This window comes from Mustela nigripes, chromosome 9, assembly GCF_022355385.1.
Source record: "Mustela nigripes isolate SB6536 chromosome 9, MUSNIG.SB6536, whole genome shotgun sequence".
Taxonomy (NCBI): domain Eukaryota; kingdom Metazoa; phylum Chordata; class Mammalia; order Carnivora; family Mustelidae; genus Mustela; species Mustela nigripes.
This window is the reverse complement of record NC_081565.1, coordinates 47,883,032-47,905,647: the sequence shown is the minus strand read 5'-3', so window position 1 is coordinate 47,905,647 and position 22,616 is coordinate 47,883,032. Positions and strand designations below refer to the sequence as shown.

At 39.8% G+C, this 22,616-nt stretch overlaps 1 protein-coding gene and 1 non-coding gene across 4 annotated transcripts in view; both read left to right on the top strand.

Annotated features, from left to right (window-relative positions):
- Nucleotides 1-22,616, top strand: part of FOCAD (focadhesin) — a 302,980-nt gene that overhangs the window by 101,768 nt on the left and 178,596 nt on the right. For all 3 annotated transcript variants that reach the window (XM_059411566.1, XM_059411567.1, XM_059411568.1), the window contains one exon: nucleotides 4,464-4,721. In XM_059411566.1, the coding sequence (XP_059267549.1) occupies nucleotides 4,464-4,721 (258 nt within the window). The remainder of the gene's footprint in view (nucleotides 1-4,463; nucleotides 4,722-22,616) is intronic.
- Nucleotides 1,023-1,150, top strand: LOC132025268 (small nucleolar RNA SNORA30/SNORA37 family). Its single transcript, XR_009406523.1, has one exon. It is a non-coding gene; the product is annotated as a small nucleolar RNA SNORA30/SNORA37 family (small nucleolar RNA).

The following is a 22,616-nucleotide window of genomic DNA, read 5'->3' as shown; positions in this document are numbered from 1 at the left end:
TTTTTTTTTTTTTTTTTTTTTTTTGCCCTTTTGGTAATTTGTCAACTTTGTGCTTGAACTTGCAAGTAAATAGAACAGTTGCAGATTTATAGGTTAACATTAAGTCATGGTACATTAAAATAAATTGACTTCTTAGAAACTTTTTGTTGGAAGTTAAGAGGAATTAGTAAGTCTTAGACCTTGCATATCTTCCATCCTCTTCTGAATCACATGGATACTGAGGATGGTATGGGTTTCCTTGGATGATAAGCAGCCCTCCCAAACCTCTTCACTCTTGACTAGATTCTTCATGGAGGTATAGGGCAAAAAGAGCCTCTTGAGGCTTTGTCTAGTTCAGTCTTCTGCCTCTGCTCCGGTGCGTGCCGGAAGTGTCTGGCAAAAATCTGTCCTCCTTTCAAGGGGCTCCAGGTTTGAGTTTCCATACCCCTTCTCCTGATCAAATCATGGCTCCAGTTTAGTTAAGCCTATTTTGGTCACCATTACATTGGAGTGTTAATCTTAAAGATTTATTTGAGTGAGAGAGCAGTCATGAGAGGAGAGTGAAACCTCAGAGGGAGTGGCAGAGGGAGACAGAGACGGAGAGAATCCCAAGCAGGCTCCATGCTCAGCAGTGCTTGATCCCAGGACCCTGAGACCATGACCTGGGCTGAAATCAAGAGTCGGGCACTTAACCAATGGAGCCACCCATGGTGTCATAGACGAGTGTCACTCTTTGAAGTCAATGAAAATCTGTATTCACTGAACTCACAGTTTCTTTTTCAGACCCCTTTAGGCAAAGAAGTGCTATCAGATATCTGTCTTATTTTAATACTTAACAGATTCGAACATTTTTATTACAAGCTTTTTCAAATAAAGATCCTCAACTAGTATGTGTAGATGTTTTACAACCATTTAATATTCCTTTAAATGTTACTTTTTTACGGTTCCTTTTTTCTTGTATTTTCTTACTGAGATGTAATTCACCTAACATAAACGTCCTTTATTTTTGAACACCTGCTTTCTCCTCTAAAACAGAGAGCCTGCCAGCACTTTCACAGGCCCTCCTCGGGCTGTGGGGCCAGGATTTGGTAGCTGGTGCTTAGAGCAAGCCCTGGGTTGCATCCTTGCCCTGGGACTGTGCCAAGGGCAGCCATCACTCACTGGGACAGCAAGACTGTGCTGGGATGTCTCATTCAACACTGTGCTTTTCTGCCGCTGTTCTAACCCTAGGCAAACAGACAAAAACCAGATCCTAACCATCAACATAATACTTCAAGTAAAACAGGATTTTCTTTCTGTTTCAGTATGTTTACTCTTACCCGTCTGGGTAATGTTGCTGCTTTTGACTCAATTTATGGTGGATGGTGATTTCCAATTACTTTCTTTTATACTCCTATCCACCAGTTTTATTTTCTCTCCTAAAGATGACAGAGATCATATTTCTCTGTATTTTGCAACTTTAAAGACTGTGCAGGATTCTTTATTGTGTCATTATGTACCTCAGTAATCTTGGCAGGAAGGTAGTCATTACTTCCATTTTACAAATGAGCAAAGTGAGGCTCAGAGATTTATGTAATAATCTTTAGCTGGCATGGCTGTGCCAGCGTCCTGGTGTTTTAAAGCACAAGTCCAATGCTGTTTGTCCTTTGTCTAAAGAACGTCAGTGAATTTCATCTTTGGGTCTTCAGTGAATTTTATCTTTGGGTGAGGGAAGTATTTTTAGAGTGAAAGGGCTGTGATAAATGTGAGTATTTAACTTTTAAAATTTATTATTTAAAAAATTATAACACATTAAAATGGTTCAAAAATTACAAAATGCTATCAATGAGAAATTTTCTTCTCATCCTTGATTCTGGTTGCCCAGTTTCCACCCTCTCAAATGAAAAATGAGTCGTGGATATTAATTTCTTTTGTATTTGTCCCATAACTTTCTTTGCATGTATAAGCAAATACAAATACATAGTCCCCACCCTGTTTAAAAAATAATTGGTAGCATTCCAGGCACACTGTGTGCATCTTGTATTTTCATGAGTGTTCTTTTCATGTCAATAAAGATAGGTTCCTCATTTGTTTTTACAGTGGGATTTGCTTTCAAATGGTATCTCTCTAAAGCATATACTTGAGACAATTGAACACCTGTGTCCTCACAAAAACTTTTATAGGACTCTTCATAGCAGCATTATTCATAATAGCCAAAAAGTGGAAACAACCCAATGTCCGCTAATTGATGAATGTTAAAAAGTGGTATATCCATTCAGTGGAATAATACTGGCCAAGGAAAAGAAATGAAGTGTTTATACAAACCATAGCATGGATCAGCCTTGAAAACATGCTGAATGAAAGGAGCTGGTCACCAGAAAACACATCTTGTGTGGTTCCTATTAGTTGAAATAGCCAGAATAGAAACAAAGTAGATTGATTAGTGGTTTCCAGAGGCTATGAGGGTGGTGTTGGGGGAATGAGGAGTGACTCTTTTTTTTTTTTTTATTTTTTATTTTTTTTTATTTTTTTTTTTTAAAGATTTTATTTATTTATTTGACAGAGAGAAATCACAAGTAGGCAGAGAGGCAGGCAGAGAGAGATAGAGAGGAGGAAGCAGGCTCCCTGCTGAGCAGAGAGCCCGATGCGGGACTCGATCCCAGGACCCTGAGATCATGACCCGAGCCGAAGGCAGCGGCTTAACCACTGAGCCACCCAGGCGCCCATGAGGAGTGACTCTTAATGGGTATGAGGTTTCCTTTTGGGGTGATGAAAATTAGCTATGATGATGCCACAAATTACTAAAGTTCACTGAGTTGTAAACTTTTAAAGGATGGGTTTTATGGTATGTGAATTATATCTCAATAAAGCTATTATTTAAACAAATTTCAGAGCTGCCTGGCTGGCTCAGTTGGTAGAACATGAGACTGATCTCAAGGTCATGAGTTCAAGCCCTACACCAGGTGTGGGGCCTACTTTAAAAAAAAATTTTTTTTTTTATAAAGCTTAATTTTTTAAAAGATTTTATTTATTTGACACATACAGAGAGGGAGAGAGAGAGAACAAGTAGGGGGTGCGGTAGGCAGAGGGAGAGGGAGAAGCAGTCTCCCTGCCTAGCAGGGAGCCCAATGCTGGGCTTGATCTTAGGACCCTGGGATCATGACCTGAGAGCTGAAGGCAGATGCTTATCTGACTGAGCCACCCAGGTGCCCCTATAAGGCTTAATTTTTACTTCCCATTTTTTATCTTTATAAGTCACTCTCTCATAACAGGACAGTTATAATCTAGAGATTTCTAATTTGTTTCATTATGCTCTGTATGAATTGAATCTTTTTATTAGTAGGCAGTATTTAATGCTTCTTTGATGTCTCTGACTTCTCCTGAGCCATGTCTGCACACTGCTCACTTTGGCAAGAGTTCTGTCTCTTCTCTGTCCCTGACGGCACTACTTTATTTCCTTGAGGAGTCATTTCTCAGATTGACTTAAGCATAACCTCTTCTCTGGGTATCATTTCAATTTAGAGCTGTCAGGCTGTTTCTTATTGCAGAAGTTATTCACAGTTATTAATTCCCAGGTTCCAGCTGAACCAATGCTGTTCCTGTCAACATTCTGTCTGTTACAAAAATGAATTGTCCTCAGTCCAAGTCTGCCACCTGCCCAGGGTTGTCTCTTACCAGAGCTGGAGTGGGGCGAATACAGTGATTTATTTTTTTAGTCTACCCTCTCACGGGGTGCCTGGGTGGTACAGTTGGTTGAGCTCTTTCTGACTCTTGATTTTGGCTTGGGTTGTGATCTCAGGGGCTTGGCATTGAGCCCCGTGTTGGGCGCCACACTTAGTGCAGAGTCTGTTTGTCTACCCCTTACCCCCCGTGCATGCACTCTCTCTCAAATAAATAAATAAAATCTTAAAAAAAAAAAAAAAAAAGAAATCTCTTGGGGCGCCTGGGTGGCTCAGTCGGGCATCTGCCTTCGGCTCAGGTCATGATCTCAGGGTCCTGGGATCGAGCCCCATGTTGTGCTCCCTGCTCGGCTGGGAGCCTGCTTCTCCCCTTGCTTGTGTTCCCCTCTCTTGATGTCTCTCTCTCTGTCAAATAAAATCTTAAAAAAAAAATAAATAAAAATAAATTTGAAAAAATCTTCCCTCTTACCGGTGAATACTTTTTTTTAGTGATAATAGGTTTGTTTTTTGTTTTTTGCCTTTTTCCCCCAACTCTATTGCCTCTGGATCTTGTATATTGATCCTTTCTCCCCTCCTGCCGGAACCAGGAGCACTTGGTAAATAGGAGGAAGAGTTGAAATCAGGTGTTCTAGAGTTCCATCTGTTTTATTTTTGTGTAATCCTATTAGCTCAGATATGTGCAGAGGAGTTTTTGGCAGGAATTGAAAATTCTGTACTTTGTTGGAAGGATTGATTTCTTACAATGAAGTATAAAAAATAAATGAATATATCTCTGACAAATAGACTTACTTCATTTATTCATGCCTCTTTTTGTTGGTTTTTCAGCTCTCCTACAAGCTTGCTTTCCCCATAACCAGCATGTATGGATCAATATTTACAGCCTGGAGGATCCTTGAAGTAATGAGAGAAGAGTCTGCGGCCAGTGACTGGCTGTTTTCCGTAGAGTCCTTGCTCCCTATTACCACAGTGATCCCTGTGCATGTTTTCCTTCTGTTGGCTCACCTCCTTGTTGAAGATCAAGGACAAAATCTTCGCCAGATACTGAAGGTCACTACATTATTAGCCCAAGCAGATTCTTCTCAGGTAAAGTAAGAAAATAATAGAACAGTAATGGGGGTAAAGCTTAACTCTTGGAGTTATAGATTATTCTTGGTTTGCAGATGGTTTTGATCAAAATCTTAAATTATGGGTTGATTCTTTTTTAGGGGGAGTTGGGAGGCTGTTTTTATCTTCTCAGTTTGTTCTTTTTTTTTTTTTTTAAAGGTTTATTTGTTTGCCAGAGAGATAGAGCACAAGTAGGCAGAGCAGCAGGTAGAGGGAGAGGAGAAGCAGGCTCTCCACTGAGCAGAGAGCCCGATGTGGGGCTCGATTCCAGGGCTCTGGTATCCTGACCTGAGCAGAAGGCAGAGGCTTAACCCACTGAGCCACCCAGGTGCCCCTCAGTTGGTTCTTTTTTGTCTGTACTCTGAGTTCATGAATACTTTTTTTTTTTTTTTTTAAAGATTTTATTTATTTATTTGACAGACAGAGATCACAAGTAGGCAGAGAGGCAGGCAGAAAGAGAGAGAGAGAGAGAGAGGGAAGCAGGCTTCCTGCGGAGCAGAGAGCCCAATACGGGGCTCGATCCCAGGACCCTGAGATCATGACCCGAGCCGAAGGCAGCAGCCCAAACCACTGAGCCACCCAGGCGCCCCGAGTTCATGAATACTTGATGCAAACGTTTCTTCAGTGAAAGCACATTTCACTGTGAAAGCTACACATGATGCTATTCTGGTACTATGGTTTATTGGTAGATTTGCTCGTTTGTAACACTATGTTAACTCTTGCAGCCTATTCCAAGGTGAATATCCCTTAGTTCTAATATTGATCTTTTACTTTATTTACTTATTAATTAAAGATTTTATGAGAGCAAGTAGGAGCAAGCACAGAAGTCAGGGGAGTGGTGCAGAGGGAGAGGGAGAAGTAGACTCCTTGCTGAGCACAGAGTTTGATGTGGGGCTCCATCTCAGGACCCTGGGATCGTGACCTGGGCTGAAGGCAGATGCTTAACTGACTGAGCCGCCCAGGCGCCCCTAATATTGATCTTTGAAGTGGATGCAGATTAATTAATTTAGGGTAAAGATGCCTATGTAATAGGCATTAATCTCTCTTTGATCCTATCTTCAATCTTTAATTACAATACTGGGTCTTTGCTATGTATAGTAAGGATGAACATGCTGAGTTATGAGGGTGAATAATCATTGTTCCTGTCTGCACAGAATTTGGAGTGTAATAAGTAGGCAGACGTTATTAAAACTCTCCCTCCCCCCTTTAATCATATATTTGGTAAAGTAATCTAATTTTTTCCCACTGGATAGACTGAAGGGAAGGGTTTCCACACCAAATAGGTATGGTATGTGCTTATGCTTCTTTTCAAACAGTGAAGAAAAAGTTCATCTCTTTATGGAAAATTTGTGTTCCTTCAGGAAATAATTTAGTTGTAGAGGTGGGAGAAATACGTTCATCTAAGATCAGAAGTTAATATATTTGGATTCTTTTTATCCCCAACTTGCATGCTTTTTCCTTCCAGTCAAGTAAACAACTACTGATCACAAAAAATTTTCCTCCTGACTATACCTCTTATGGTCTGATTCTCCACATGGATCTGTAATGTTCTCCAAGTACCTGTGTCATATATGGCATAGGCATAATGTGAATCATTTCCACTTTGCTTCCCACTTTGTTTCTCCCTTCACATTCTGTAATAAATCAGTTTCTAATAAATGTTTTATTTCAGTGCAGACACCTTAGAGGATAGTATCTTTATAATAGTTAATGCATCAATAATGCCCAGAGATTATCTAAAGAAGTGCTATAGCAAGTTACCTGACCTTTGTATGCTGCTGATGTAAAACATATATTACATCAAATTATGTGTTGATACTCAGGAAATGCATTGATCTTTGAAATTCTAGGGTGATAACTTTGAGTTACAAGTAACAGAGACCCATCTGTCTTAAATAGCTTTTATTAGCTCCAGAATTTAGAACAAGCATGGCCTAGACAGTATATTCGCTGTATAGTATGTTTCCTCTGTGAATTGGCGGGCAGCCCAAAGCCTTGTAACCTTATATTCCATCCAAAAGGAAAGGAGCTGGGGAGCTGTTTGGATTGACCTTGTTGGGTCACGTGCTCACACTGAATCAACTGTTATGGCAGGAGAATGGGACACTTTAATGCACTTTAACTGGCATCGTGGGTAGCATGGAAGTGGATGAAGTGTCAGCCCTGAAATTGTCTGTGCCACCAGGATCCTGTGAATAGAGGGTGGGATGATTCACCAAAGGAAAAATAGTTTCCTGGTGATAAAAGCAGGAATATGCTAACTAGGCAAAAAAATGTAGTGGGGAACTTCTCAGTTAGTGTTCTGGGAAGACTGAAGTGGTGTAAGTGCATTTCAGGTTTGCCAAGACTATCTCCCCTCCAAGCTTTTGGGCACCCAGGCAGCTGTCCAAGCTCTCGGTGCTTGGCTGGTCACCTCTGGCCACCTGGTCTTTCAGCTGTTCTCCCCACTGTTCTTAGAAACTTGATTCTTATGTGTGCCATGAGATGGGAAAGGTTGGGAAGTACTAGAGTGACCATCAGGTTTATTCATCTATTCAATAAATGTTCAAGAAGCAGTGGGAGAAATCAAAGTTGGTATATTACACTTCCTTTGATTATTTCTTGGATAGTTTTGAGAGAAATGAGAGTGTCATTGTGCTGTTAGGATGAATAGTAGGGTGAAATGCTTAAAGACCTATTGAGATTCGTGCATAAGCAAGGGCAGTATCATTAATAAGAACTTAGAAGTGGAGTTTTTGTGAAAAGGACAAAAGTATCCTTGAACTAGGAGATACTGTGTTTTTGTTTTTCTTTTAAGATTTCTTTTATTTGAGAAGGGGGGGTGGAGAGAGAGAGAGGAGCAGGGGAAGGGTCCGAGGGTGAGAATCTCAAGCAGACTCCCCGCTGAGCACAGGGCCTGACACAGGGCTTCATCCCACAATCCCTGAGGTCATGACCACAGTTGAAATCAAGAGTCCAGCACTTAGCCGGCTGAGCCACACAGGTGCCCTTAGGTGATACTGTTATTTTCTTCTTCCTTATGTAGTGAACATGTCATATATTTTCACTGGACCTTAATTATAGGTAAAGTAGCCCAAAAGGAAAGGACTGAGTGTTTGAAAAAAGCCAATTTTCCAATTGTGAGTAGATACTTGGAATAGACTCAGTTGAAATGCGTTCGGTTATTGGTGGGTTGTTTCTGTTTCTTTAAGTTGACAAGTCTGCATGAAATGTATTAATACTTCATTTGTGTTTGTCCTTTCTCACCTTATGGAAAAAAGCTGTATTATGTGTAAGCAGTTTTTGGCTCAGATTCAGGAGCAGTTGATACTAAGATTGACTGATTGATTTGAGAGACAGATGGAACAGAGGGACAGTGAAATGGAAAAGCAGGCTCCCTGCTGAGCAGAGAGCCCAATGCAGGGCTCGATCCCAGGACCCTGACATCATGGCCTGAGCTGAAGGCAGGAACTTAACTAACTGAGCCAGTCAGGAGCCACTCAGGTGCCCCTCATGGGCAGGTGATACTAAACAGAAGTCCTAGACTACTGATGAGCAGAAGCTAAATAAACAGGCAGTTAAGAGTAGAATTTCAAGGCTGTCTTCCACCTCTGTTTTGGTGGTCACTAAACCTCTATGATGGAATTCGTTGGCCTGCCGTATGCTTACTAAGTATTCAGTTTGTGTGTCACTATGATTTATTGAAAGAATCCTACTGGAAGATCTTGTGAGAAAAAGTATTTCAAAAGTTTGAAAGAGATGAAGTATGTTTTGGTATGCTTGTTATTATTCTAAGGTATTAATTATGTTTAGTGCTGATTAATGGTAGTACGAGTCAGTGTTCTATTAGTGTTCATACTGGTAAGAAAATCGGCTTTTTAAAAAGCTGTGACTGTGTTACTTATCATGCAGTCTGATGGATCCTCTTCCTCTGTGAGTTTTCATCTTTCACCCCTACCTGGTTCTTGTGGGGCATGCATTTTCCATGTGGTTTAGTAGCTTTAGGACCATGGAAGACTAAATGGAGTTAAGTGGTTTGAAGGGAACTTAGCTTTGTGAGTATCATTTTAGAGCTAACTGGATGCAGATGATGATGTTGAAATAACCAGATAACCAAAGTCATAGCAGTTAATTGACACCTGAAAAAAATAGGGCCCCTATCCCTGCCCCCATCTAGGAACGCTGTCATTAGTTACTACTAATCCCAATAGTTTTCTTACCCAGACATCATGAGATTCAATTTGCAGAAGATTCAAGCTAGGTCAGACAGTGCTCAGTAAAAGTTAGGTTCCTTTTACATGCTTGGCGGGAATGTCTTCTAGTGTTCTGGGGAGAGATCCAAGAATGAGCATCCTGTGTAAATTCCCAGGGAAGTCTTGAAAATTTTAAACACATTGATTTAGTTTAGAGAGAGTTTTTCATATCATAGCCTGTGATTATAATAAATGAGAGTGCCATCTATTTCCTAAATTAGTGTTTTTTCTGGAAATAAAAGTTGATAGATTGGTGTGCTTTTTGGTTATCTTTATGTAATAGTTCCTGCCTTTCTGATACCGAGTAATGTTATTTTCCTTCATTTTGATGGAAGTCATTCGGACTGCCTTCAGAGATGCCTGAATGACAATGGAAGCACATGGCTTCATGGCTCATGTACAGTAATGTCCAGTTGGCCTTATTCTTGCCTCTTCAGAGAGCTATTTCCTACCTCTGTGAATGGTTCAGGACTGGGTTTCGTCAGGGGTGAGATCAGTGGTAGTGAATTGTGAACATGGACTCTACCGAGTTAATTAAGGGATAATGTGGACTCCATGCCTAAATGAGGACATTTTCTGAAATTTATGGAATTTATATATATATATATATATATATATATATATATTTTTTTTTTTTTTTTTTTTTTTTTTTTTTTTTAAGTAGTCACATTCAGTGTGGAGCCAAGCATGAGGCTTGAATGCATAATCCTGAGATCAAGACCTCAGCTGAGATCTAGTCAGGTACTTAACTGACTGAACTACTCAGGCACCCCTACAGCTTTTTTTGTTTATTTGTTTTTAAAGATTTTATTTATTTATTTTTTTGAGAGGGTGAGAGAGAGTGAGCATGAGTAGAGGGGAAGGGGAGAGGGAGAAGCAGGGAGCCCGATGTGGGACTTGATCCCGGGATTCTTGGGATCATGACCTGAGCCGAAGGCAGACACTTAACCGACTGAGCCACCCAGGCGCCCCAACCCTACAGCTTTTTAGAAAGACAGATCAAATCTTATTTTGAGCTCCGAGCCAATGACTGGCCAATTTGTGTACAATATGACTGTGGACAGTTGGGAAATGTCTCAGACTGACAATTTCCTTAAGGAGAAGTTAATGACTCTTAACCAACAAGCCAACTTCAGATAAATTCCATATGTTTACCTGGGACTACCCTAACCAAACTCCCAAGATGTTTTTCAGACCCTTAAGCCCTGTGAGAAGAAAAGATTGTTACAAAGTTCTTAAAACCTTCCCTATCTATTAGCTTAGCTGTATTATATTAACTAATTATTATAACATAAGTTATTGTATTATGTATTTAACATAATAGATTATATGAGTATATATTAATTACTATAATAGTATATATTAATTACTCATAATTATAAGTATTTATTAGAGTAGGTATGTTATTAACTATAGCTTCCCTATAGTTGTTGGGAGTGAGATTCTCCGTCTGATCCTGGAGAACAGAGGTGTGGGAGGAAGCTGTTATTCCATATTGCAGTATGTTTATACAGAAGCCTTATTGGAATTATTAGGTGCTTAACAGTAGATCTTCTAACTGTATATCGGGAGAACACCTGACAAAAGATTTTAGTCTTTTTGGAAATCAGGACTCCTGGTCAGTGGCTTTAAAACCTGAGAAATTGTGTTTTCTTCCTATCTTTCTATATATAGTAAGAGTTTATGGCAAGACTCCATAGGTATTGACATTGAACTTTAACCACAAGGGTTAGTAATTTTTAGGTAGGCGTAGGTGGTTGAAAATGAAATCTTAAAACTTAGTATCTCAACTTCAGTGGAATAACTCTAAATACTACATGTAACGTACATTAGTTTCTTTTTGACTGACTGATGGAATATGCCTAAAGGGAAAGTTTATGAACTTTGACTTTAGAGAAGTACATATTCCTTCCTTAAAACCTACTGTCATTGAAGAACGTAACAAATTGAGTTTTGTGAAACTCACTGCCTCTCTCAAACCCTTGGTACTTGCTTACTTTTCTCTTGTTTGGAAGTGGGAAGAGAGATGCTGTTTTTTGTTTTTTAATTAATTTTTTTTACTTGGAGTTTACAACTCTCGGGTCTTTTATTTCCCTTTTACGTTTTGGTTGTTAAGTCTAGTTAAAGGTCTTGCTTAATGGGAACAATTGCCTTCTTTGATAATTTAATTTTATCCTCTGTAATGTTTTCAGGGCTTAATTTTTTCCATTTGTAAAAGTGTACACACTTCAGAGCCATTTGAAATCACTTATGTGGCTAGGTTCATGGCCCATGACTTGCTCGTCTTTCAAAAGTCATATATTATCACATAGTAAAAAAGCTGACTTTCAGGGCAGAATTCTGTGATAGTTCCACTCTGGGTCATAAGCCATATTTTAACATGGAAAATGAATAGGAAATGTGTGAAATTTAATGGTCTGTAAGTTACTGCTGTGAGAAAAGGAGAAAATATATTCTATAAAAGAACTTGCACAAAGAGTCTTTGGACACTTTGCACTCTGTTCTATTGTCACTGAGTTCTATGAATTGCTACCCCCTGAAGTCAGTCTGCTTTCTGTGTTCTTCACACCAGCAAAATGAAGCCAGAATGTACAGTACTTTTAATAAAGAGCTTTACAGATAAGAAGTACTGTACAACTATTCCCTCTTAGTTATAGCATCGATTATGCCTAGAGCAAAATTGGGCTGAGCCTGTCAACATGAAACAATTAGACAAAGAGAAACACAGACTGAAATTCAAGGTCAGGTATCTATTCCGTTTGGTGGTAGTGTGCTTATTTCTTCTTTTTAAACCCCACATAGATACCTGTAGAATGTTTTTAACTGGCATTTGAACCTTTCACTGTTTTTGTTTTTTCCTTTTATTTCAGAAAGCCTAGAATTTATACCAGCAAGGAGTTCTGTATCAATTTCTTGCTCTCCCTGAGTGTTCCTATTGGGCAGAGTTTCTTTTGAGGAGCCCATAGATTGTAAATCCACTTAAAATTGTCGCGGAAATTATTTGATTGTGGTTTTCAGTTCCACCCTATATCATCGTGATAGTCAGTAGTTCTAATACACTGAAACAGAAACATTTGTCTTGTGGTGTCACTGAGTCCTGAATATAGAGAGGGGGTAGGGTAAAGCCCTGAACTGCATTTGGAATAGTGGAGTCTGTCTGCTCCCTGTTAAATACCAGATAGAGTAGCTTCGTCTTCTGGTTGAGACTCTCCAACAGAATTACCTGCCTGAAATGGGCTTCTAGTGTTGGCGAAGAGGGAGATCAGATTTTGTGGCAACTTTGAATTTCAAAACTGGTGCGAGGAATTCCCCTCCACGGGAAAACGCATTGGAGTCCACTCTTGCCAGAATAAAAAATGTCGTCTTTTAACGAGCGGACAGGAAAGGAAGAAGGTTTATTGGTCTCCTGGCTACATGAATCATGGCCAGAAATGGTCCAGCTTCACCCAAGTGAAGCTACCAGTTGACATCCTTTACCATTCATTCTTCAGCTCTTCTGAGTTAGCCCTTCAGATGAGAGGACAGTCTTTAAGGAAACATTGCTTTACATCTACAGGAGCAACCCATGCAAGCTCCCTACAGCCGACTTGGCACTGATTCATAAATATAAGTGGATAATGAAGGCTCACCAGACTTGGAGAAAACATAACAGCGTTAGTAACCGAAGAATCTGTTTCCAGAAGAAAGAGAACTCAGGAAGAAGAATATAATGAAAAACAATCTAAGTCCTGAGAGAGATTGGAAAGCTGTTCTATCATTCTGTGTTCTTATATGGTAAACAAAAATACTGTTGTGAGAAAGAAGAAATTCAATAATGAGATTTTAGAAATGGAAAATGTGATTGCCCCAGTATGTAAACAGAGACAGGATTAGTGATTTACAGAACATGCAAGTAAATAGTTCAGAATGCAGAACAACAACAACAAAAAAATTTAAAAAGTGAAGACACTGAGCGTCAGTATTGGGAGTTGTAATATCTTTCTGTAGAAATTCCAGTTGGGGGATCGGAGAGAATGAAAGAGAAATTTAACACATGACAGGAAACTATTTCATGAGCTGAAAAAAGACACAAAGATACTGGTTGTTGGGGCCCTTTGAAAGCCAAGTAGCATATGGAAGAATAGATCAGTACCTAAATGTGTCCCCCGAACTTAAAGGATAAAGAGAAAATCATGAGAGATTTTTAGAGAAGAAGGGGGAAAAGAAAAACTTTAAGATTGATCTTCATTTCTTTTTTTTTTTTTAAGATTTTATTTATTTATTTGACAGACAGAGATCACAGGTAGGCAGAGAGGCAGGCAGAGAGAGAGGAGGAAGCAGGCTCCCCGCTGAGCAGAGACCCGACGTGGGGCTTGATCCCTCCGCTGAAGGTGGAGGCTTTAACCCACTGAGCCACCCAGGCACCCCTGATCTTCATTTCTTAGCAGCAGCACACTGCGTGGTGGAATACATGGGATTATTGCCTTCTAAATTCTTGGGGAGAGTCACTTTGTACCCAGATTATTCATCCCCATTATCCTACCTTTTATGACTGGTAATAAAGGCTTTTCAATGGTGTGCAAGAATTCAAGAGCATTTCTTGATTGCTGATTTTTTTAGAGGGTAGAGAGGGGAGAAAACCCCTTAAGGATGTGCTCCAACAAAATGGAAAATGAATCCAAGAAAGCACAGAGAAGAAATGTTGAGTGGTGATCAAAATATCCAGTAAACCTTATGGTTAGTTTAAAATAATTATTTATAGAGTATGAAAATTAATTACCTGGAACAAAGGTCCAAGCTTTAAAACATGGTAGGGGTAGATAGTGATGGTGTAAAGAGTTGAGAATGTGCTGAGTGTGGAATTGTTTTGGAAAATGAGTAGTTCTTCATGTTAGAAAAAGTTGAAATATGCGCATAAGCCCTTATTAGTAACAATTAGTTACTAATTTCTAAATAAAAAAAAAGGAAAAAGGAAGAAAGCCTAAAAGGATGGTAAATGAGAACATAAAATAAGATGGTAGGAATAATTCCAAGTAGACCAGTTATGACAGTTACTGTGGGTGAATTAAATTATCAAAAGAAAGGCTCATGCACTCTAATGTTCTTAAGAGGCAAACCTTGAAACAATTGACAAAAATTGAAAATAAATGGTAACAAAAGCTAGGTAGATGATTAAGATAGAAGATGTGGTAATGTTATCGTCCATGGTAGATAATACAGAGTCCAAGATAAAAAGCCCCACAAAGGACAAAAGTTATTTGTTACTGACATAGGTAGATTCCAAGTCAGCTTTCATTTAGAAGCTGTCCCATTGAAGTTAGGAATCAGAAAAATGCGGCTGATGGCCATTTTTCTGGAGGTTCTGGCCATTGCTCACTCAAGAAAAAGAACTAGAACTTACATAATACGAAGGAAAAAGCCAGAACTTCTTAGAAAATCCAAGAGAGTTTACTTAAAGCTGTTTTTAGAATGGATAAGAGAGTTCATTACAGTGGACAGATATAAGATATAAGTGTACAAAACCAGTTGGTTTTCTTTATAAAATAACCTAATAAATTAGATAACATTGGCAGTATATGGGAAAGGTGTAATTTATAAGCAGTGTAGAAGCAGTAACTATTTCAGCAGTATTCTGAAATACTAGAAATGTATAGAAACAGTTTGATGTAATTATAAAATGTCACCAAAATACAGTGGCATCTAATATGACACTTTAGATATGGAATTCACATCATAAATATTTATCGTGGAATGAAATTTAATGATCTTATGATTGCGAGACATTTCATTTTGCTTTTGCTGTTAACTATCTTTAATTGGTATATGGGTTCTGATTCATTACCATAAATTTGTGGCAGAAAGGTATTTAATTAATCAATTTCATGTTATAGCCCAAAAGGAAAGTGTTGGTCATGTTTGCCAGCTTGACTGAATTCTGAGTTCTGTTGAGTAAACCAGTTCTAGGTCTTTTGATAGCCTGGCTTGTGCTTTGGAATAAATTCTTCTATCCTTAATCTTCAGTGCTACATAGTTTTAAATGTGGTCTACCCATTAGAAACTATAGTTTTTCCTTGAACAAAGTAATAGCAAATAAAAATAGCTAACATTTACATATGCTTATAATATACCAGTCACTATTTTAATCACTTTATTTGCATCTATTAACTAACTCACAAACAGGTCTTTGAAGTTGCTACCACTACTGTTTAGGAACTGAGGCACAGAGTTTGCTTAAATTCCCCAAAGTCACACAGCTAGTAATTGGCAAAGCCAGGATTTGAACCCAGCACAAAAGGTTCCAGAGTCTGTGCTCTTATCCAGTATGTTATTACTGTCTCTACAACTTTTAGTTAAACTATTAAAAACATTTTTTTGAAAGAACAAACAAGATTCCCTAACTTCACATTTTTAAGATTGGTCCAGTCAGTTGTAGAGAGAATTACATGCTAAGAGAAGAATATCAATGTTTTTTTGAAATCTGGGCAGGTCTTCAATCTTGTGTGACTTTTTTTTTTGGGGGGGAGGAGGCCTCCATTATACTAGCTCCCTTTGGACCTTCTATAAATGGGCAAATCACATTTAGCCAGCTCTCTATACCTAACTAGAAAACCTATATACCATCCTAACTCCTGAAGGCATCCATCAAAGGGAAGATTGAGACAGTCCAAGTGAATCAGCAAATCAGCAAGCATGCTTGCAGTTGGGATTATTGCTTAATGGTCAAAATGATATGATACTTTTTGGTTTGTAATGATCCTAACTGGGAGATTCTGAAATCTAATCGAAGTCAGTTCTATTAATAAACAAAAAAAGTAGGTTGTTGTAGTCTCTTTGAAAAATAATGTCTGTCAGTGCTGAAGAAAATTATATGTTGGTTATTAGGTTTGAAACCTTTAAAATACAGTTGAGATACAGAGCTGATTCAGGATCTTGAAAGGGCAAGATGGCATCAGTCCTTCAGAAAAAAGTCACGGAGAACCTCTTTGGGATGCATGTTTTAACTGGAACTTGGGATACAAAGACCCTTATTGGGGAATTCACAGTGCTTAGGGAAGATAGCAGTCTCCGATCAGAATACCTTTGTGGTGAGTGCGATAACACAGAGAAGTGCAGTGTGTTGTAGGAGGGAGGGAGGCCAGAGGGGTGGAGGAATCATAACAGGAAGACTGCCTGAGGTAGATGATTCATAAACTAGTCTTGCAGGTCTAATACAAGTTCAAAAAGAATATCTTTGAAATTAACTAGAAGAGGCATATATTGCCTGTACAAAACGCTACTTTTTATATGTGGCATTTACATGATCCTCCTTGAGTACCATTATTGGGCAAACAGTGGAATAAATACATTTCTGGAGGTGCTGGAGTAGTTTTTTGGTTTTGTTTTTGTATATGATCTATAGGTTCCCTAGCTGTAATATATTTCTCATTTCAGATGTAATTTTTTTTGTGTTGTGGAGTAAAAGCCACTGACCGTCACAGTTGTAGCTACTATGTGAAAGCTGTAACTGAAAGAATGCGTCAGGATTTGGTGGATTTGATGGGAAAGGTCTATTCTAGAATTCTGAAGGTAGGACAGCTGGTAAAGTTCCCTTTCCCGAAGTCTTGAGACTGATTCTCTCCCTTTGTTTTCTCACACTGGACTCCTACCTTACCAGTGATAATTTTGAGTTTTCCATGATGGGTAGTGTAATAGACTCTTTGGCAAGCTTTCAGAACAGTTGTGTAATGCAATTGGGCTTCCTGAAGTTCATTTATTTCAAATGAGTAGGCATGGTTACAAACTCAGCGGAGCCAGGCAAGTAGTTAAGGAGTGACTTGGGTTGATTTCTGTGTGTCAGGCTTCCAGTGTATTATGGGGCTTTCAGAGACCTCATGTCCTGTTCTCCTTGTTCAGTAGCATTTTTGTGATAGTGGATCATAGCTGCATTTAAGACAATTTGTGTCCCTCCCCACCACCTAGAGAAAAAGATTATGTAAAAATACATGTAACCTGAGTTATATCATACCACAGAGTTAAACAGTGCTGAAGATAATTGAATGTGAGTAAGTGCAGATTAGCATTTTTAGATGTCCTAGAGTTATTTTGAATGTAATTGGTCTTCAGTGGAAACTTTCAATAGATTACAAGTGGACTTAGAATTCGTAAAAGGAGTTCCTTAAAGGAAACAGTTTTATCTCCTAGTGACTTTGGACACTTCCTGGTCAGATTAGTTCCTGGACAAATACCTGCTTTGTTGCCGCTTGAATGAACACATAAATATATTAAATGCACGTATCAACCCTACTAGAACCAACAACACCCTATTTTCCAGTATTGTCATGTGTTATCCAGACTAATAAAGGGAACAGTGTGGAGTCCAGGGATAGAATTTAGGTTCGGTTAGATTACAGTAAAATCTTATTAAGTGAAATCCTATTAATTTAGGGTTCAGCGTAATTAGATACAGGCTAAGTTAAAACATAAGCTGATTTTGAAGCTATTGTTTTTAGGCAGTTTGGGCTTGCTCATTTGCATGAGCACAATGAATGTGCCAATTTAAAATGATCACATTATCTATTCATTAAGACATATCAGCAGGGACTGGTACTTGGCAACACTTGGCTAATTAGTTTGTTACAGTATGTACATGAAAGTAATCGAATTTTGTTTCTTTAACATTTTTCTCTAATCCAGTCTTACCTACCTTCATTGTTTCCAGTAGTCTGAATTGTTATTAGTGATAATTACACTGGTGGCATTTTACTCTATTTAAGTGTATTTAGTTGTCAAATTGTATTCAGTTTTTAATGGTACATCTTGATCTATGTAAGTGGAATTATCGTGGAATTATTTTGCTTGAAGTACTGGTAGATACCTTGTTTTTACTATTCTCTTTTTATTTTATTTTTATTTTTTAAAGATTTTATTTATTTATTTGACAGAGAGAGATCACAAGTAGGCAGAGAGGCAGACAGAGAGAGAGGAGGAAGCAGGCTCCCTGCTGAGCAGAGAGCCCGATGCAGGACTCGATCCCAGGACCCAGAGATCATGACCTGAGCCGAAGGCAGCGGCCCAACCCACTGAGCCACCCAGGCGCCCACTAGTCTCATTTTATTAAGCATTTTCAAAATGTTCATTTTGTCACTTATCCTCTCTCTCTCTGTCTCTCTGTCTCTCTGTCTCCCTGTCTCTGTCTGTCTCTCTCTCTCGCAATCTTCCTATATGGCAGGTTCTGGTAATATTAAGAAGAGAGGGTATAGTCTTTGTTTTCAGAAATCATAGAGCTTAGTGTGTTGACAGAGGTATGAAATTTTACTGTTTAGTGCAGGATGTTGAGTGCCATTGTGGAAGTAAGTAAGTGTCTGTAGAACATACATGAAGGTGGGGGAGCACAGGTTTCCCTGCTGCAGGGGACAGGGAAGGCAGGATGAAGGGCAGGTGCAAAGACAGAAATGTGTGGCAGGTCACGGGGTGGGGACGAGGCATCAAGGAGTCCTCTCCAAAACTGAGGTAGACAGGGTATGTGAAACTGTTCCTTCAATAGATACTGGGTAAGTCTCTGGAAGCAAGATTGGGAGAACCTTGCAGTCAGGCAGGAGATGAGAATTTCTCTCAGGAGATGAAGTTATATGACAGGATGTTAGAAGTGTTGGTGGTGGCTCAGTGGGTTAGGCCTCTGCCTTTGGCTCAGGTTGTGATCTCAGCATCCTGGGATCAAGCCCCACATTGGGCTTTCTGCGCAGCAGGGAGCCCGCTTTCCCCTCTTTCTCTGCCTGCCTCTCTGCCTGCTTGTGATCACTCTCTCACTGTCAAATAAATAAATAAAATCTTTAAATAAAAAAAAAGTGTTGGTGGGAACCTTGTAATATGAAAATGCATTTTTCTTTTTTAAAGATTTTTTTTTAAAGATTTAAAAAAAGATTTTACTTATTTATTTGTCAGAGAGAGAGCACAAGCAGGCAGAGTGGCAGGGAGAGGCAGAGACCCTGCTGGACAAGGAGCCTGGTGTGGGACTTCATCTCAGGACCCTGGGATCATGACCTGAGCTGAAGGCAGCGGCTTAAACAACTGAGCCACCCAGGCATCCCTCTTTTAAAAAGATTTTATTTATTTATTTGACAGAGAGACAGCCGCAGAGGGAACACAAGCAGCAGGAATAGGAAAGGGAGAAGCAGGTTCCCCGCTGAGCAGAGAGCCTGATGCAGGGCTCCATCCCAGACCCTGGGATCATGACCTGACCCAAAGGCAGGCACTTAACAACTGGACCACCCAGGATCCCCACAAAATGAATTTTGAGACAGAACATCCAGCAGAACTTGGAGAGTAATAGGAATAAACTTCGATAACTGAGTACTATTGCAGTTTTTAACCCGTCACTCAGAGCAAAGGTCTAGAGTTTAGGAGATGACAGCATAGGTGAAGAGAAGAGAGAGGGGGGATTTTTGCGGCAAGTTGCTGGCGTGCTGAGTCCTACAGTTGCCAGCCTCTCTCACCTCAAGCCTAGTGACACGGACTTCAGTGGAACCCCATGTCTGTCCGAGCCAACTCTGTGTATCCCTGGAAGCCAGGGTGGGCGGATATTTAGTATGAATATCCCCCAAATCTAGCATCTGAAAGAGAGCGATGGGCTGGCTAGCCCTGGAGGTAGGAGGGCTGAAGCTGGGGCGAGTACTGGCCATGTAGAGATTGGCTTGTGTGCCTAGAAGTTGTTGAAACAGAAGATGTGTGTGTTTCCAGTGGAAAGAGAGCGGGCAGTATGGGCAAGAGAATACAGTGGACTTGTCTTATCCCATCTTACAGGTTTGCTTAGAGGACTCTACACACTTGTGGAAGAAATAGGATTCCTTCAGAGCATGTAGGACAATCAGACTGGAGGAGAGCATCTCACCTGTATCGGGAGTCTAAAGAGAGCTTAATCTTGTAGGATTAGGCTGCTTGCCAGGGAGCCATAGGAGGGTCACTCGGGGGCAGGTGAGCTGGAAGGACACGAGTGCCTCCTCTCCTCGGAGGGGCTGGCCCACTTCCAGCAAGGGAAGGGGAAAGCCCTGCCTATCAGCATCTATTAAAGGGAGTGAGTGAAGGGAACCCTCGAGAGTGTCTCCAGCTGTCACTGTGAAAGAGGACTTCATTTGGACTTAAGACTTTCTAATTGATTAAGTTCTTCTTTCCAGCTTATCTCTGAACTGAGTCAAAAGACACCCCCCCCCCCCACAGCAGAGCATTCCCTGAAGGGATCCCCAGTTATCCCCTCAAGCAATGGGGACTACCCTGAGCCAGCAAGACCCCAAGTGTTTGACCCCAAGGCAGTGATGGACCTGACCTTTGTTGCCCACCTGCGTGGATTGCCCACTGACCTTTGTCCTACATTTGCACTATACAAACCTGGAAGTCTTTTTTTAGTACTTTGGAGACAGTCTTTGAGGTTCAAGTTCACTGTCATCCGGAGGTTCGTCTCACGGAAATAAATTCCTTTCTCATTTCCCACCTCTCATCTCTCTGCCTTTGGATTTTATCGGTGGGTGGAGAGTGGTGGAACTGGTCTGTTTGGAGACACCCCACCCCCCAGCCGGATGCTCTTGAACTCCCGTGCCCCACCGGGTACAACTATAGCCTTTCTGCATTTAACCTTCTTAATCGCATCAGCAAGGCAGTGAAATGTGTAGAAATGTGTAGACATCCTCAGGCTGAGGCTTCTGTGGATACTGAATGATGCCAAATCATGTATTGTTGGGAGGGATTGTGGTTGGATAATTTCACACCTTTTCCTTTAGTTTCCACTTTGTACATTTTTTGTGCTTTGCTGAGGTTTACCAATGGCAGTCTCCCAGTTCACTTTATCTGAAGCTTTTACAGGCAATGTCCTATGGCCCTTATAATTAATGGTGAGTTGCTGAAATGTTGTGATGCATCAAAGTCATTGCAGTAATCAGTTATGCCCATTCTCTCCCTTTTCTTCTTTCTTCTCCTTGGAAGCATTGGTGGGATTTCATTTAACCCATGTAGAAACCAGGAGCCCTATGCATGTTTCTGTTGCCTGCTGAAAAATCGTTGGTACCTGTTTTAAAGTGCTCAGTGAGCATCTGATGAGTTCTTAGTTATTTTTTGAAGCCAGGGAGGATTCAGGCAATGGTCTGCAAAATTGCTGAAGGAAGTCCAGGAATCTCCTTTAAAACGGTGGAAAAATGAAGAATCACGCACGCATATATTAGGTTGTCTTAAATCAAATGCCTGCTAAAGCAGTAGTGACACATGCTGTTCATGAAAGACTTAATACAGTCCTTCTAATCGGATGAATTGTCTTGTTGTGCAAAAACTGTTATTACACTGTGTGTGAAACCAACCATGCTGCAGGGGGAAAAATTAAATCGCCTGACTGAGAGGTCACTTGTGAATAGTAACACAAGATCTATTACCGTTATTAGGGGCTCTGGAGGACATTCACCTTTTTATGGTCTTTCAACTGCTGGAATGAAATATTTTAGTGGTAAATGACACCCTTCTGGGAAATCGTCCCAAGGATTCATTCTTTGCTGTTTGTACATTTTTAAAAGGGGGAGGGGTCTTGGGGGGGTGGAAATCACATTGTTCCTTTCAGATCACTTAAAAAATTTACCGATTTTGACTTGGTGTGATGACGATTGCCTTCAAATGTTCCTCATTTACACCATTCTTAATCTGGGTCTAATAGTATCACACTTTATCTTTCGTAACATGTCATGCACATTTTGCAATCTTTTCCTTAGGGAAATCCGTGATCGCGTGGAAGCTCAGAGACCACGGGTGTATGTGGTTTATGTCAAAATCTGGATTAAGCACTTTAAAATTCATGAAATGAGAAGTCTGCTTATTTTGTTGATTTTCTTCTAAGGCTCTCTGAGTGTATATAAGGAAGATGATGTGAGTATATTTTTTAGTTCTGCATGGCAACCATGCTGAGTGGTAAATATTTTAAGAAATATTATCAGAAGGGAATGAATAGCTATTGATCTGAGGTGCAGCATTATAACATAGTTATTAAATTGGGAACCAGAGTTCCTTTCCTATGGATTACATTCATTATAATCTGTCGATCCTCTTGAATTACTACTCTTGATTCTTCTGCCTTTTTGCTATTTTGCTATGTGCTTGAGATTAGCTTTTACGGTGAGAAAAGAAAGAAATAAGAAATCAAGAGCCTTGCAAATAATTGGGGTGTTTTTTTGGTGAATTTTGAAATCCTACTTATTTCCTGTTCCCATTATTTGATTTTAGCATCTTTTTTTTTTCTTCTAAAACTTACTTACTTTATTGCCCCAAAGATGTGCAACTGTTACCGTGATGTGCATAAGCATATAAATTCTGTTGGATTTCTCAATGCCTGCTTTTGTTACAGGTATTTTGATGGGTTCATTAAAACCTATCTGTTGAAATAGGGGTTGGTCAGAAGAAGGAAGAGAGGGAAGGGAAAATGTTGTCAGTAGGAATAATACATAGATATTTGAGCTTCACCTGGAAATAAAAATAATTTTGCAGAATGGGAGATAGAAACCCTTTGTCAGGTTGCTAATGAGAGGCTTGACCTAGCCGCTGCTGCTGTAGCATCTTTGGGGATGATGAGAGATGCAAAATGCACTGTTGCTAGGCAACTCTCTTGGCTGCCTTTGGAGCAGGTTCATATGTGCTAAGAGCTAATGAATCCTCACGT